Source organism: Diabrotica virgifera, chromosome 2 (genome assembly GCF_917563875.1).
Source record: "Diabrotica virgifera virgifera chromosome 2, PGI_DIABVI_V3a".
Classification (NCBI taxonomy): Eukaryota; Metazoa; Arthropoda; class Insecta; order Coleoptera; family Chrysomelidae; genus Diabrotica; species Diabrotica virgifera.
Window position 1 is genome coordinate 121098658 of NC_065444.1, and position 15107 is coordinate 121113764.

Sequence of the window (15107 nt, forward strand, 5' to 3'; positions counted from 1 at the left end):
ATAATCCTAAACATTTCAATATTCGTTTCGGTACTGTTTATTTTGCCGCCGCATACTGTACAACTGGTTTCTGCTGATAGAGTGAGAATTCTCTTCATCGGCATCAATGTTCAGTTCCAAAATTTATTTAGAATTTTGATTTATGGTAGACCTTCTAAGCAGAAGGCAGGTTTTATGATAAATATTATTTGCAATATAAGAATCAAGTTGCATGTGCAAATGAGGACCATTGGATATGTTGTCTTCTTTGTCCTGTTATACGTCGCTGAGGCCTATGCCCTGACGGACGTCTGACATAACCGTCTGAAATCGTTCAAAAGATCGCCGCATGCTTATGTTATATTGAATCGCATCACTAATACAACAATTCTGGAATGAACTTGAAAGGAACTAGAAATCTTCTTCTTCTTCTTTTGTCTTTTAATTTGTCCAAACTTGAACATAGGCTTCCCTCAGTTTCCTCCATTCGCTTCAATCGCTTCTGTATAGTGCTTTCTGTTTCCAGTGCGTTCCTCCTATCTTTTTAATGTCGTCTCCCCATCTCATCTGGGGTCGTCCTCTTGCTCTCTTTCCTGTCCATGATCTCCATTGTTGTATCGTGGTATTCCACCTATTGTCCTAGAAATTTTAACATTAGTCAAATCTAGAAAAGAAACGTATGTTGGACGCTTGATACAGAATTACAAATATCGTCTGCAATTAAAATAGGGTAAAATCTAAGCTAGAAGAAATGCAAGTCAGCAAGATCATGAACATTATGGCTAAAAGATCTTAGACAGTAGATTGGATCAATGTGGTCAGAAGAATTTAAAGTAGATTAACCACTAGAAGGAAAAGAAATGTTTTATTGGTCAATGTTCGCAAAATAATAACTTAAGACCTATGTACCAAATTTCTCAGAATGAATGCTTCAGAAGCAAACGATTTCCAAAAAATATTTTTATGTATATGGCTCATCTTTCACTTGACCAACATTCCAATCCCTTATCCAATTCCTATTTAAGTTTCCAATACGTTATTATTACAATGCATTTACATATGTGGAATTATAGGTTTCATTGTTATTGGTATTGTTATTGATACTATATTTTAACTACTTAAAAGCTGATTCGCTTGGGCTACCGGCAGCAAATACACTTCTCTAAAAAATGAATGCACCACTTTAAAAATGGGTAATTTTTTTATGTCTCGAATTTCCTAAACCTTTTGTCCGATTTAAGTATTTTAATATGTTTTAGCCTTATTCTTTAACAATATGACTCTACCTAATACATAATATTGTTACAAAACAGGTAAATTGTCATTTTATAAAGGGTGTACCAATCAAACTGTGTTTTGTCTCAAAGTTCACAACACCCTGTGGAATATTCTAGTATTTATAAAATACTGAAATTAAAACTCAACTATAGCCTCGGGTTTTATTAACATTTTGTTTTTGATTAATAAAAAAGTTAGGTACTTGACATGTTTTTCATCAATATATCCTCATTTTCTGCTTAGTATAATAGACAAGTCTAAAGTAGGCTATAAAAAATTAACAATGTGATAAATGTGAAATTGTTAACAGTCAAAAGGTGTCTGGTTTGTTGAGAAAATTCGTAGATTTATTATTTAAAGTTGTTCTGAAGCTATTTCCTTGTGGCATTTTTATGATTACCTAACTATTTATATGGAAAATAAGCCACAATTATCATAAATATTGGCAATATCATTTTAAAGTCTTCTGCTTTAAAATGTATAATATATGTCTGAATTGCCAATATAAATGAGTCAGATTAAATAAATTATTAGAAGAATATTTTACTTAGCAACAACATTTTTGTTTATTGTAGTAGTATTTTGTATTTTGACAACGACACCCGATTTGGGCGTCGAAACGTTAATAATATTATTATTTAAAGTTTCAATTAAGTCCGTAATTTTTTTGTTGTTTGGTGGAAACGAAACGCGCTACAAGGAATATGACCCGCGATGAGAGTGTTCAAGCAGTGACCTTACATAGCGAAGGACCTAGCTACCACGCTATCGGCTCCTTATATTGGTAACAATTTTTTGCTAATGCACGATCATGCAAGATCTCACTTTACACGATGAAGAACTGGAGCAAGTGTCGCAGTATCGCTATTTGGGAGTAATTATACAAGAATCAGGCAAACATAATGTTGAAATAAATGACAGAATAGAGAAGGCGGCTCGGACATATATATAGCGTTATATATACCGTTATATATAGACATGTACCGTTCTTAAGAGTCAACGCCCTTCGGTAGGGATCTATGGAGGAGTATCACCAAGCCGCAAGCCCTTATCCCTTGCAGTACCGCGCCTCCATAGGCCGATCAGACGCCAGTTTATTCCAGACCAAGTCGTAGACTCTCTGTAGTTTTATACTACGAAGTTGGCCTTTTATTAATTTCATGACCTAGCTGAGGCTCGAACCAGTGATCGCAAATCCACTAAACTTGTCGATCGACTGCGCCTCAGCTAACTGGACCGTCAAGACCGACCACTTGGCTCGGATATACCATGCATTAAATAAAGGATTTATAAGCAAAAGAGAAGTATCAAAAACCACAAAGATGAATGTATACAAAGTTATATTCAGACCAATTCTAACTTATGAGTCTGAATCGTGGGTCCTTAATGACAGAGAAAAAAGCAGAATACAAGCGATGGATATGAAATATTTACGTAAGGTCAAGGGGATAACTGGGAGAGATAGAATACGAAATGTAGATGTCAGAGCAGAATTAGAAATTCCGTCTGTGTTGGAGTTTGTAGAAAATAAACAATTAAGTTGGTGGGGACATTTGCAGAGAATGAATGACAAACGACCAGTCAAACAAGTATGGGAAGCAAGAATTCAACACAAACGTGGAAGAGGCAGACCAAGGAAAACATGGGATGACGTGATTGGAGACACACTTAGAGAGGAAAAACGTGGACGGAAGCAAAAATATTAGCAAGAGACAAAAAAAGTGGGGAAATTTGTACACGAAATTTAATTGTAAACTCTTAGGGGTAACCGTGGGAGTAATTCTCGTACACCTTAGGGTAAAACGAGTGACCTTACATAGCGAAGGACTTAGCTACCATGCTATCGGCTCCTTATATTGGTAACAATTTTTTGCTAATGCACGATAATGCAAGATCTCACTTTACACGAACTGTAACTGAATGTTTACAACAGATAAATCTTCGAACTTTGAAGTGGCCACCGCATAGTCCAGATCTTAATCCGATCGAACATTTGTGGGAAATAATTGGCAGAAGTCTACCACAGCGTTTGCGATCTCCTAGAACCTTACAAGACGTAGAAACAGTAGCTCTCGAGATTTGAAATGATATTGATCAATACCAAATAACAAACCTCATTTGTAATATAAAAGTACATATCTCTTTTATTATCGAACATAAGCAAATGCATAAAAAACAGACTGTTAAGAAAGCTTAAGGCTACAATTTCAGTTTTAATTTCAATAGAATAGAATATTCCACCAGAGGTGTAACCAGGATGATACTAAGGGGGGTGTTACAACTACTTGATGGTCTCTGAGGGGTATGGAATAGTAACGGTGTTAAGCGTATAGAGCTCAAAGTATGTACATCCAAATGGGGGAATTATAACCCCAAAACCCCCCTGGTTACGCTTATGTATTCAAAAGGGTGTTTCCTAACTTTCAGAAAAAACACAGTGGTTACACGTGGTACCTATATAATGACAGTTACCTATCATAAAAAAATCACTCAAATCTGACAACAGGTTTAGGAAATTCGAGACATCAAAAATGTTCTAGTTTTAAGGTGGTGCGTTAATTTCTTGGAGAAGCTTAGATGGAGAGAATACATAGTCACTCTATAACCGTTGATTGAAATATACAAGTATAAATATACATAAATATATAATTATATATTTATCAATCAACGCCATAACATTATAAAATATAATGGATAAGTTGCCTATCGCTTAGATTTTTTGTCGAAGAAATATGAGAAAATTTATTTACAACTTTTTCTAGTGGTCAATATTTTAAATTCTTAGTAAAATATGAATATTTATAATTATAATATTTTCGTTTCTGAGTATTATGTTGCTTTAACGTGTTTTTGTAAAGGTACGCTCCAAACAACAACAACCATCAAGTTGGTCTAGCTGCTATTCAAGCGTTAGCGCTGGGTTTACGAGGAGCTAATAATGGCGCCAACAACATCTCGACACTGAATAACATGTCGACTCTGAACAACATGTCACCATCGCCAAGAGCAAGCAGCAAGGAAGGGTCGCTTAAGAGAGGTGCCTCGCCCGGAACCCCGGGGCAGGATGCCGTTAAGTTGGCCAAGGTGTCGCCTCTTGACAGGTATTAGCTGATCTCATAGACACGGGTGTGGGATAAATAATTGGAATTGTTTAATAAGTGGATGAATTTTAAATACATAAAATCTGAATGCTTTTATAATTTTTTAATTAATGATTTACATCTTAGTCCTATTTCTTATTTTTATTTAGATCTATTGCATTTCCTGCAGTTTTCTGTGTTTTGCTATTCGGGCAGTATCATCTGAGAATCTCAGATGGTTCAGTTTTTCATCGGTTAGTCACTACTTTATTTTCTTCTTGTAAAGTTCGAAACATATCTTCTAAATCAAGTTGAATCTTTGGTGAAACCCTTGGTGAAACCCTCCTTACCTCTTTTCTTTTATCTTTTCTGATTTTTCTTCTGCTATTACATGTGATATTACATTATCGCAGATATTTAATGACTTTTGTGTATCGAACATTAATTCTACTGTTACTTAAAGCATATTTCTATGTAGTCTAAGTCATATTTCTATTAATATTCTTATTACTTATATAAATCTATGGTGCTATACCATTTCTAAAGCCCGCCTGTTTAGGAGGCTAATGTCTATCCGATTTGTTTGTTATTCACAATGTAATAACCGTTGCAAACAGTTTATACAACACTAATAACAAGCTGCTTGTATATACAGTGAGCACGTAAAGGTTGGAATAAATTCATTTTCTCGAGAATGGACGATTTTGGAAAAAAATCCCGAAACAGGTCAATTTTTATTTTTAAATGACTACTTTTTGCCATATATATCATACTAGTCACCCGTCTGGGCGTGATGACGTCATCGATGATTTTTTTAAACGGGAATAGGGGTTGTGTTTTAGCTCATTTGAAATATTATTCAATTGTCTATTCAGTAATATAAACATCATAATTTATACAGGGTGTCCAAAAAAAAAGTTTTTGGATTAAATTTACTGACATAAAAGAAGAATGCAAGTAATTTATTTAATTCAAAATACATTTTACAGCTCTCAGAAAACAGAAAAAAATGTTTATTTGAAAAATAATCATTGCTTTTCGCTTAAATTAAATGTTCAAACTATCAAGAGGAAGGTGGGTGGCTGCTTTAATACCTAATTTAAGCAAAAAACAATATTTATTTGTCAAACAAACATTATTTCCTGTTTTCTAATAGGAGTAAAATGTATTTTGAGTTAAATAAATTACACACCTTCTTCTTTTTATGTCAATAAATTTAATTCAAAATTTTTTTTGGACACTCTGTGTAAATAATTATGTTAATGTTTACATTACTGAATAGAGAATTGAATTACCTTTTAAATGAGCTATCATACGACCCCTATTCTCATTTAAAAAAATCGTAGATGGCGTCATCACGCCCAGATGGGTGACGTCACTAGTATGATATATATGCCAAAAGTCGCAATTTAAAAATAAAAATTAACCTGTTTCGGGATTTTTTTCCAAAATCGTCCATTCTCGAAAAAATGAATTTATTCCAACCTTTACGTGCTCACTGTATACACATGTGATAGAAGTTGTAACAACTTTCTTTTTCAACAATATTTCCTAAAGATTAGAAGCATAAAATAATTATTATTTAAATAAAAATATTTAAAAATATTAGTTATATCTTTAATCGTATACACATAGAGATATCTCAAATTTATTTAAATTCACTATCACACATCTTTTGAAACGATCTGTGTGAGATTAAATAAGAATTTAGGTAGGTACTATTTGTGTTTAAAAAAAATATATATAAATAATTATAGAAAAATTTGAACGAATAGTAGATATTTAATAAAATTCATCCACTTATTACCTTAGTTGCATTAAAAGTTAATAATATCATAATCAAGAGATTAAAAGAGAAATATACACAATTTCAAAAGTTACGCGTCACCTAAAATTATGCTCATTTTCATAGTTGATTCTTTCGTGAACAGATTAAAGCGGCAGTTTCACATAGCAGTTCACTGTTATTGCAGCGACTGTTAGGTAGGCGTGGCTTAACTGTCATCTGTTATTTGTTGTGAATCATACCACTGCAGCCGCAGTAGATTGTTATAAGAATTACTGCGATAAACTAGAAATAATTCTAGTTAGAAAAACACATTGCGTTCTCGGACGAAGAAATGATTTTATGAATCGGAGTAAACCGCGAACATGATATGCTTATTGGATATAATCGCCATTTTACAAGATTAATGTGAAGAGAAAGGATGCAGTTGCAAAAATTGAGGCAAAGATGGATATAGATGAAGACACCGTAAAAAAGAAGACATCATCAGAAGAAGACATAAGAGCAACGTATCTACTAGAAAAAAAGAAAAGTCATGATAGCCAATGAACAGGAATGAGCACAGATGATATTACTGTCCAACAGTTCCAATCATCCAATATTTTTTACTGTATATTCGTTTTGCCAGTGAGGGTACTTTTTTCAATAATAATTTTTTCTTCAATAATAATAAATAAGCAGTTACACCATCTACACCTATTTTTTATTTGGCGCCATCTTTAAAAACTGGATGTTTCATTTGGACATACAGGTAGTGAATCAGTAGGTAGCAGTAAAACCCATCGCAGTAGATATATCCCCACCGCTTAAAGCCGCTGCGATAACAGTGAACTGCTACGTGAAACTGCCACTTAACGGATTTTGCTAATTTTGTTTTATTATTTTAGATTTTTCTTTGTTATTTACACAATTGGGCAAAGATTTACTCCAACTTCTTTTTGAACTTATGCCGGGTCGAAGAAATTTGTGTTTTTCTGATGTTAAGTTTGAGACACCCTGTAGGGAGGACAAGGTATAAGTCATAAGTGTTAGTATAAATCGAAATCATATGATAGTCTTATGCTTCGTTAACATTATGGTTTATGAATGTCCCTGATATCTTTAGAAACAAAGAAAATAGACGGAAATAAAAAATCAGTTAACCAACCTTTAAAAACAGAAAGGCACCTAACTTTGACAAGTCTGGTCAACACCTTAAAAGTTCGATCAAGTGAGCGTCTGTACAGCGCAGAATAAGAGAGACGAGATTTTTTAATGGAGGCTCTGTGATGTTTTGGGATGGAATTTCCGTGAGCGTAAGTACGGATTTGGTGTCTACGTGGAGGTTCTTTAAATAGGGAGATGTACATTGCACAGATTTTCTTTCTTAGAACACTTCTGTGTATGATAAGACATAACACGTATGAAAAAGTAAAACCGTCTAGTTTCTTTGTTATGAAAGATATCAGAGAAACTAAAAAAATAAGAAGTTTACAAAATATGAGACTACAACATAATTTCGATGTATAGTAATGTTTGTACCTTTTCCTCCCTACAGGGTATCTCAAACTTTTGTTTCGGTTAAAACACATGTTAAAGAATAAAAGCATCCATTTTCTTTGTTTTTCAAGATATCAGGGACATTCAAACAATAAAATGTTCACAAAACATAAGACTACAATACGATTTCGATGCATACTAACACTTGTACTTTGTCTTCCCTACAGAGTGTCTCAAACTTAACATAAGAAAAATATTTCTTTTCTTCCACCCGGTATAAGTACAAAAAAGAAATTTGAGTAAACCTTTGCCCAGCTGTGTAAATACCAAAGAAGAATCTAAAATAATGAAAAAATCAACTACGAAAATAAGCATGATTTTAGGTGGTGCAAACTTTTGAAGCTATATTTGTTTACCTGATATTTTAAACGTTTGATTTTAACATATTCAAATATTAAACTAAATTTTATTTTTTATGAAAAATCTAGGACATGTGAAAAATGACTCTTCCTCAACAAGTTTTTGGCTTGTATGTATATGTTACCCGATTTCAGGATAAACTAGTTTAGCCTAGGCCAAACTAGTTTGAACGTGTTAGGATAAACTGGTTTGGACTAGGCCAAACTAGTTTGTCGTGAACGCGATAGGATAAACTAGTTTGGCATAGGCCAAACTAGTTTGTCCTAATCGCGATAGGATAAACTAGATTAGCCTAGGACAAACTAGTTTATTCTGATATTAATACAGGGTAAACTAGTACGGCCTAGTGTAAACATTATAATATACCTACAAAGCCAAAATAAATAGATAAACTGAATAAAATACTCTGTAATTGGAAAATAATCATTTTTATTAAACCAATAATGATTTGTCATTAAAACTAATGGACAATTGGTAATACAAACAATCATACCATAAAAAATAATCAATGTTGTTTTTAGAAAAGCAACAATTATTATACCTCAATTATAAAAATTGTAATTTATTTTCCCATGAAGTGCTTTGGTGACACTTAGAATTGTGGAGTAGCATTGCTTTCTTCATTGCCATTGAAATCAGACGTGGAGTGAGACAGGGATGCGTGTTGTGGCCAATTATTTTTAATACCTACTGGGAAGAGATCTTGAAAAAAGCTCTTGAGGGTGAAAGAGCTGGAATAAAGGTAAATGAAGTTCCCATTAACAACATTAGATATACGGATGACACTGTCTTAGCTGAAAATATTGGGGATCTTCAGAGGCTGGTGACCAGAATAGCGGAGTTTGGATAAGAGTATGGTCTAACAATGAACGTCAAGAAGACAAAGTTTATGAGAATATCGAAAACGAGAAACAACGAGAATCTCTTCATAAACGGATCCAATATCGAACGAATCGACCAATATGCATACCTTGGAACAATGATCAACTCCACAGGAGATTACTTACAGGAAATCAAAATCAGACTAGAAAAGGCTAGAGCAAATTGTAACAAAATGAGAAAAGTGCTCTGCACAAGAGATTTTAATTTGGAGCTAAGAGTTAGGTTGGCTAGGTGCTACGTTTTCTCGACTTTGTTTTATGGAATGGAAGCTTGGACCTTGAATGCTGCATTAATGAGAAAACTAGTATCATTCGAGCTGTGGGTGTACAGAAGAATTCTGAAAATATCGTGGACAGAACACTCACAAACAAAGAGGTTCTGAGAAAGATGAATAAAGAAATGGAAATCTTACATACCATCAAAACAAGAAAATTGGACATATTACACGTGGAGATACAACTTTCTCCAATTGATTATGCAGGGAAATGTTCAAGGAAAAAGAAGCATAGGGAGACGCAGAACATCGTCGCTGCGCAACCTGAGAGAATGTTACAGATGTGCATCAAATTAACTTTTCAGAGCAACCGTCTATAAAATCCGAATGGCTATGATGATTGCCGACCTCCGTCGCGGAGATGGCACTTAAAGAAGAATATTGCCTTTTTGCACTTGCGTCTGTTTGTAGAACAGTTTTTGTTACAGCTGCAATTGACAAAATCTTGTCCTGATCCAAATGAATATCTCGTAGCTGCAACCTGTAACGATATTTTAGAGCCTTAGTTTATATCTGCTTTCTCTCAAAAAGTTTGGTGGCAAATGTCGGATTCTGATGTGAAAAAAAATCAAATGCAGCTGTAACAAAAAGTGTTCCACAAAAAGATGCAAGTGCAAGAAGGCAATGGTAATTCGCAATTCTAAGTGACCGCAAAGCACTTCATGGAAAAATAAATTATAATTTTTATAATTGAGATATAATAACTATTAATTTTATAAAAAAATACTTATTATTTTTTATAATATGATTGTTTGTATTAAAAAGTATTTTACTCAGTTTAAATATCTATTTATTTATGCTTTGTATGTATACTATAATGTTTATACTAGGCCGTACTAGTTTATCCTGCAGTGTCCATATTAATACATATCAGGATAAACTAGTGTGGCCTAGGCCAAATTAGTTTATCCTGAAATCGGGTTTGGCCGGTAACATATATAATCACCGACATAGACATTTTTACATTGTTTCCTTCACTTACACCTCTTGGATCTTGTCTCACAAGATATTCCGGATTTCGTTATTTAACTGTGGTTAAATGTTTATGATTGCCTTTGTATTTTTAAATTTCTGGTATATTAGAGGCATATATAAAAAGTTTAGAATATCAGGTTTTAGTTTTTAGTTGCACGGTCTACCTACTTATTTCACTTCATCATAGATAGGGTATGAAAAATACTAGATATGCACTGTAAACTGTTACGTTGGGTCGATTAAAAAACTGGTAGGCAGATGAATAACGGAACCAAGAGTACTCTTTTTTTTTTCTTCAAATATCACATTTATTTCGGTATCATTTTTATACCATCATCAGTGTAGCTACAAACGTTATTCTTAATATTAGCGAATGTAGAAACAATTTTTCCGCAGCGGAACAGCTTTTTAGCGAGAGATACCCTGTCCTATATCGAGGACTTATTTGAAGGAGCTTCTTCCTTCAAATAAGTTCCTATCCTTGAAGGAGAAGTTTGAAGAAACAGGTAGAGTGCAAGATGCCAAACACTCTGGTCGACCAATAATAAGTGCTGACAAAAAATTTGACATAATTGTAGAAATGGTAGTGAACCCTACTGCGCTGCGTCTACAGTTCAAGTTGAGTCTGTGGAATCATTCAAAGGACAGTACACCGAAGATTTGTTCCAACCCGTCACATTACCGTTCTTGAACGGTTACGAGTATGCGCAGTAACGAAAAATGTGTAACTGCGCATAATTATACGTTATTGCGCATGCGCGTAACCATTCAAGAACGGTAATGTGACGTTTTGGACCAAACCTCGAGTATTGACTAAAAACAAATTTCATCCATACAAATTAAAAATTGTGCACCAATTTTCAGATGATGACCCCGACCTACGACTATAATTCTTTGAAAATAGGTCCAATCAAGTTTACCAACAGCCAGATTACCTAAAAACAATTTGTTTTAGTAACGAAAGCACTTTTCCCCTCAATGAAAAGCTAACACACACAATGTGAGTTATTGAAGTGGTACAAATCTTCACGTCTTTCGTGAAAAACATACTCAATTTTCAGCAAGTAAATGTTTGGACACATGGGCAAAACCACATAGTTGAGCCTGTTATCCTCAATGCTAATTTAACCGGTGAAGTATATCTGGAGATGTTACAAAAAGCAATTGAGCCGTTAATTCTTGAAATTCTGGAAAATAATCCAGCTGAATTCTCCAACTTAGAAATAACGTGTCGACAAGATGGTGCTCTAGCACACTGTTATGGCGCGGTCAGACGTTACCTAGATAAGGAATATCTCTGTAGATGAATTGAATGACTATATTCTATAGAATGGACAGCTCGGTCCCCGGACCTCTCAACATTAGATTTTTTTCTGTGGGGAACTTGAAATCTAAGGTTTGCGCTACAGCACCCGACAGTTATGACATTTTGAAACAACGAATTGTTTCTAAGAATTGTTTTCAACGAACTAAGAATGTAAGACAATTTCCCACTACACATTTAAACGAATACGACAAAAGTTTGACAATAGAATGCATTATTGCCAGGAATTAGATGAAGCATATTTTGAATACGTAATATAAGAACTGGTTCTTAAATCTTTATTAATTAAAATGCGAAACTACAATTAATTTAGTTTCTTCATCAACAAAATTAGTATGATTTAATAAGTATTTTCAATGCCTTTCAAACGAGGTATCACTTGTCATAAGGTCTCATTTAAAATTGTTGGTTACAGTCGCTCCCTAACTTCAACTATGACTATTACGTTACCTGTTATGACTAGTTGATAAGCTTACATCCTTTTATTTCCCCCCTCCCCTCCAAATTTTATTATTGTAAGTATAACCATTCAAAAGATACGAGGCAGGAGGGGACATTTGGCTAGCACTACATATTTCTCAAAATGGGATAAAACAGGTATAGGGTCGTGTCTCATACTCTTGGTAATCCTGAAAATTTTTTAGTTCTTCGCGTGTATTATTTCAGTGAACAGTAGATACGTTTTAATGAGAGGATTTACTCTACTTCTTCTCTAACCAGAAGTATTTGTAACTTTGTCGACCTTTCTCCTAAATACAAGTTTGGATCAAGAGGAAGACATGTAAAAAATTTGAGTAGAGTAGATTATTAAAATATATTAAATATCTCTTAATCAAATTATCTGTGCGTTATATAAATAGAGTCTGAATGAAAAAAGGCATTTTTATTTATTTCTATTGTATTTTATTGGGCTTATTGAGCACTACACTAAATAATATTTTTTTCTGCTTAAAGTATTCTATTGCTCACATTTTTTTGTAATTATTATGATCGCTTTTTTATCTTTTCTAATATCAACTAACTTATAATGCAACTAACAAATTTAAATTAGAACTAACAACTTAGTTTTAGTGTTCATTATTAACAAGACACTGATCCATGCTGCTTGCTCAGCACCTATCACGCTTGCAAATCATTTCATACACTCTATAGCTTCACATGCATTTTATTTTACTATCTGAGACTATTTTTCAGGTGTCCAAGAACTGCCGAAGAGGAAGATATTGACTTAGACTGTGATATGCCCGAAGTTAATCGACAGGATGATGATACTGATCTGGAAAGCTTCGAAAGGGAAGAGAGGCTAATGGAGGAAGAAGCCGCAAAGGTAAACGTTATAATTATCGTAAACGTAATTTCATAAATAATTTATAATTATAGTCTAAGAGCTGGGAGCGGATTTTGTGCGTGATAAGCAATATGGAAAAACTATACGGGGATATGTTGAATTAGTTGTGTACATGACTTTCACCAACGGCCGGAAACCAGAGTTGGGGCCGAGGGTAGTTATAAGGGGTCAAAGTCGCGGATTTTATTATTTTTTTTATGACGCTCATGATAGAGATAGTGCACCAAAATTTGGGAATAAGTAGGTCATGACGTACCTAAGTAAAATCTTTAGGGGCGGAACGCTGCGTGGCCGACAAAGGGGTGGGGGTAGGGGTGAATATAAAAAATATAAAGGGCTTTTTGCGCTGTTCGTGATTGAGATAGTGGACCAAAATTTGGAAATAAGTAGATCATGACATTACTAAGTAAAATCCCCAGAGCCGGAAACCAGAGTTGGAGATGAGGGTAGTTATAAGGGGTCAAAGTCGCCGTTTTTATTATTTTTTTTTGTGACGCTCATGATCGAGAGAGTGCACCAAAATTTGGGAATAAGTAGGTCATGACGTAACTAAGTAAAATCTTCAGGAGTGGAACGCTGCGTGGTCGACAAAGGGGTATGGCAGGGGTGAATATAAAAAAATGTAAGGGGTTTTTTGAGACGTTCGTGATTGAGATATTGCACCAAAATTTGGGAATAAGTAGACCATGACATAACTAAGTAATATCCCCAGAGGCGGAAAGGAGAGTGGCGGACGAGGGTAGTTATAAGGGGTAAAAGTCGCTGTTTTTATTATTTATTTTGTGGCGCTCATGATGGAGATAGTGCACCAAAATTTGGGAGTAAGTAGGTTATGACGTAACTAAGTAAAATCTTCAGGGGCGGAACGCTGCTTGGGGTACAAAGGGGTGGTAGGTAGGAGTGAGTATAAAAATATATGGGGGTTTTTTTGCCCTTCGTGATCGAGGTAGCGCACCAAAATTTGGGAATAAGTAGATCATGACATTACTAAGTAAAATCTACAGGGGCGGAACGCTGCGTGGGAGACAAATGTTGTGCCGGGTCACAAAAAAAATTAAACACACTGCGACTTTGACCCCTTAAAACTAGCCTCATCCCCAACTCTGGTGTCCGGCTCTGGGGATTTTACTTAGCTAAGTCATGGTATAATTATTCCCAAATTTTGGTGCACTATCTCAATCTAGAACGTCGCAAAAAACCCCTTATATTTTTTATATTCACACCTACCCCCACCCCTTTATCGGCCACGCAGAGTTTCACCACTGGAGATTATACTTAGTTACCTCATGACCTACTTATTCCCAAATTTTGGTGCACTATCTCGATCATGAGCGTCACAAAAAAATAATAAAAACGGCGATTTTGACCCCTTATAACTACCCTCATGCCCAACTCTGGTTTCCGGCTCTGAGGATTTTACTTAGTTATGTCATGGTCTACTTATTCCCAAATTTTGGTGCACTCTCTCAATCAGGAACGACGCAAAAAACCCCTTATATTTTTTGTATTCACCCCTGCCCCACCCCTTTGTCGGCCACGCAGCGTGCCACCCCTGGAGATTTTACTTAGTTACGTCATGACCTACTTATTCCCAAATTTTGGTGCACTGTCTCGATCACGAGCGTCACAAAAAAAAATAATAAAAACGGCGATTTTGACCCCTTATAACTACCCTCATCTCCAACTCTGGTTTCCGGCTCTGGGAATTTTACTTAGTAATGTCATGATCTACTTATTCCCAAATTTTGGTTCACTATCTCAATCACGAACAGCGCAAAAAACCCTTTATATTTTTTATATTCACCCCTACCCCCACTCTTTTGTCGGCCACGCAGCGTTCTGCCCGTAGAGATTTTACTTAGTTACGTCATGACCTACTTATTCCCAAATTATGGTGCACTATCTCTATCATGAGCGTCATAAAAAAAATAATAAAATCCGCGACTTTGACACCTTATAACTACCCTCGGCCCCAACTCTGGTTTCCGGCTTTGGTGAAAGTCATGTACACAACTAATTCAACATATCCCCATATAGTTTTTTCATATTACTTATCACGCACAAAATCCGCTTCTATCTCTCCGACTATTAGTACTAGAATATGTTTAAACAAGACCAATAAGTAATTTAACCTAGGTTTACTAAGACAATTTCTAAACTCGTATACTACTAAAGTCTTCCTTAGTAGTATTCTTTAGTTTCTACAAGCTTTGTAACATAGTTTACTATATAAGGTGGTTCATCTTATTCGCCTCGGCGTCTGTACGGAAAACCACTTGATA

General features: G+C 34.9%; 1 protein-coding gene across 4 annotated transcripts in view; it reads left to right on the forward strand.

Annotated features, from left to right (window-relative positions):
• Positions 1-15107, forward strand: part of LOC114325217 (Ca(2+)/calmodulin-responsive adenylate cyclase) — an 897698-nt gene that overhangs the window by 855944 nt on the left and 26647 nt on the right. For all 4 annotated transcript variants that reach the window (XM_050642766.1, XM_050642767.1, XM_050642770.1 and 1 more), the window contains exons 19-20: positions 4116-4358; positions 12672-12804. In XM_050642766.1, the coding sequence (XP_050498723.1) occupies positions 4116-4358; positions 12672-12804 (376 nt within the window). The remainder of the gene's footprint in view (positions 1-4115; positions 4359-12671; positions 12805-15107) is intronic.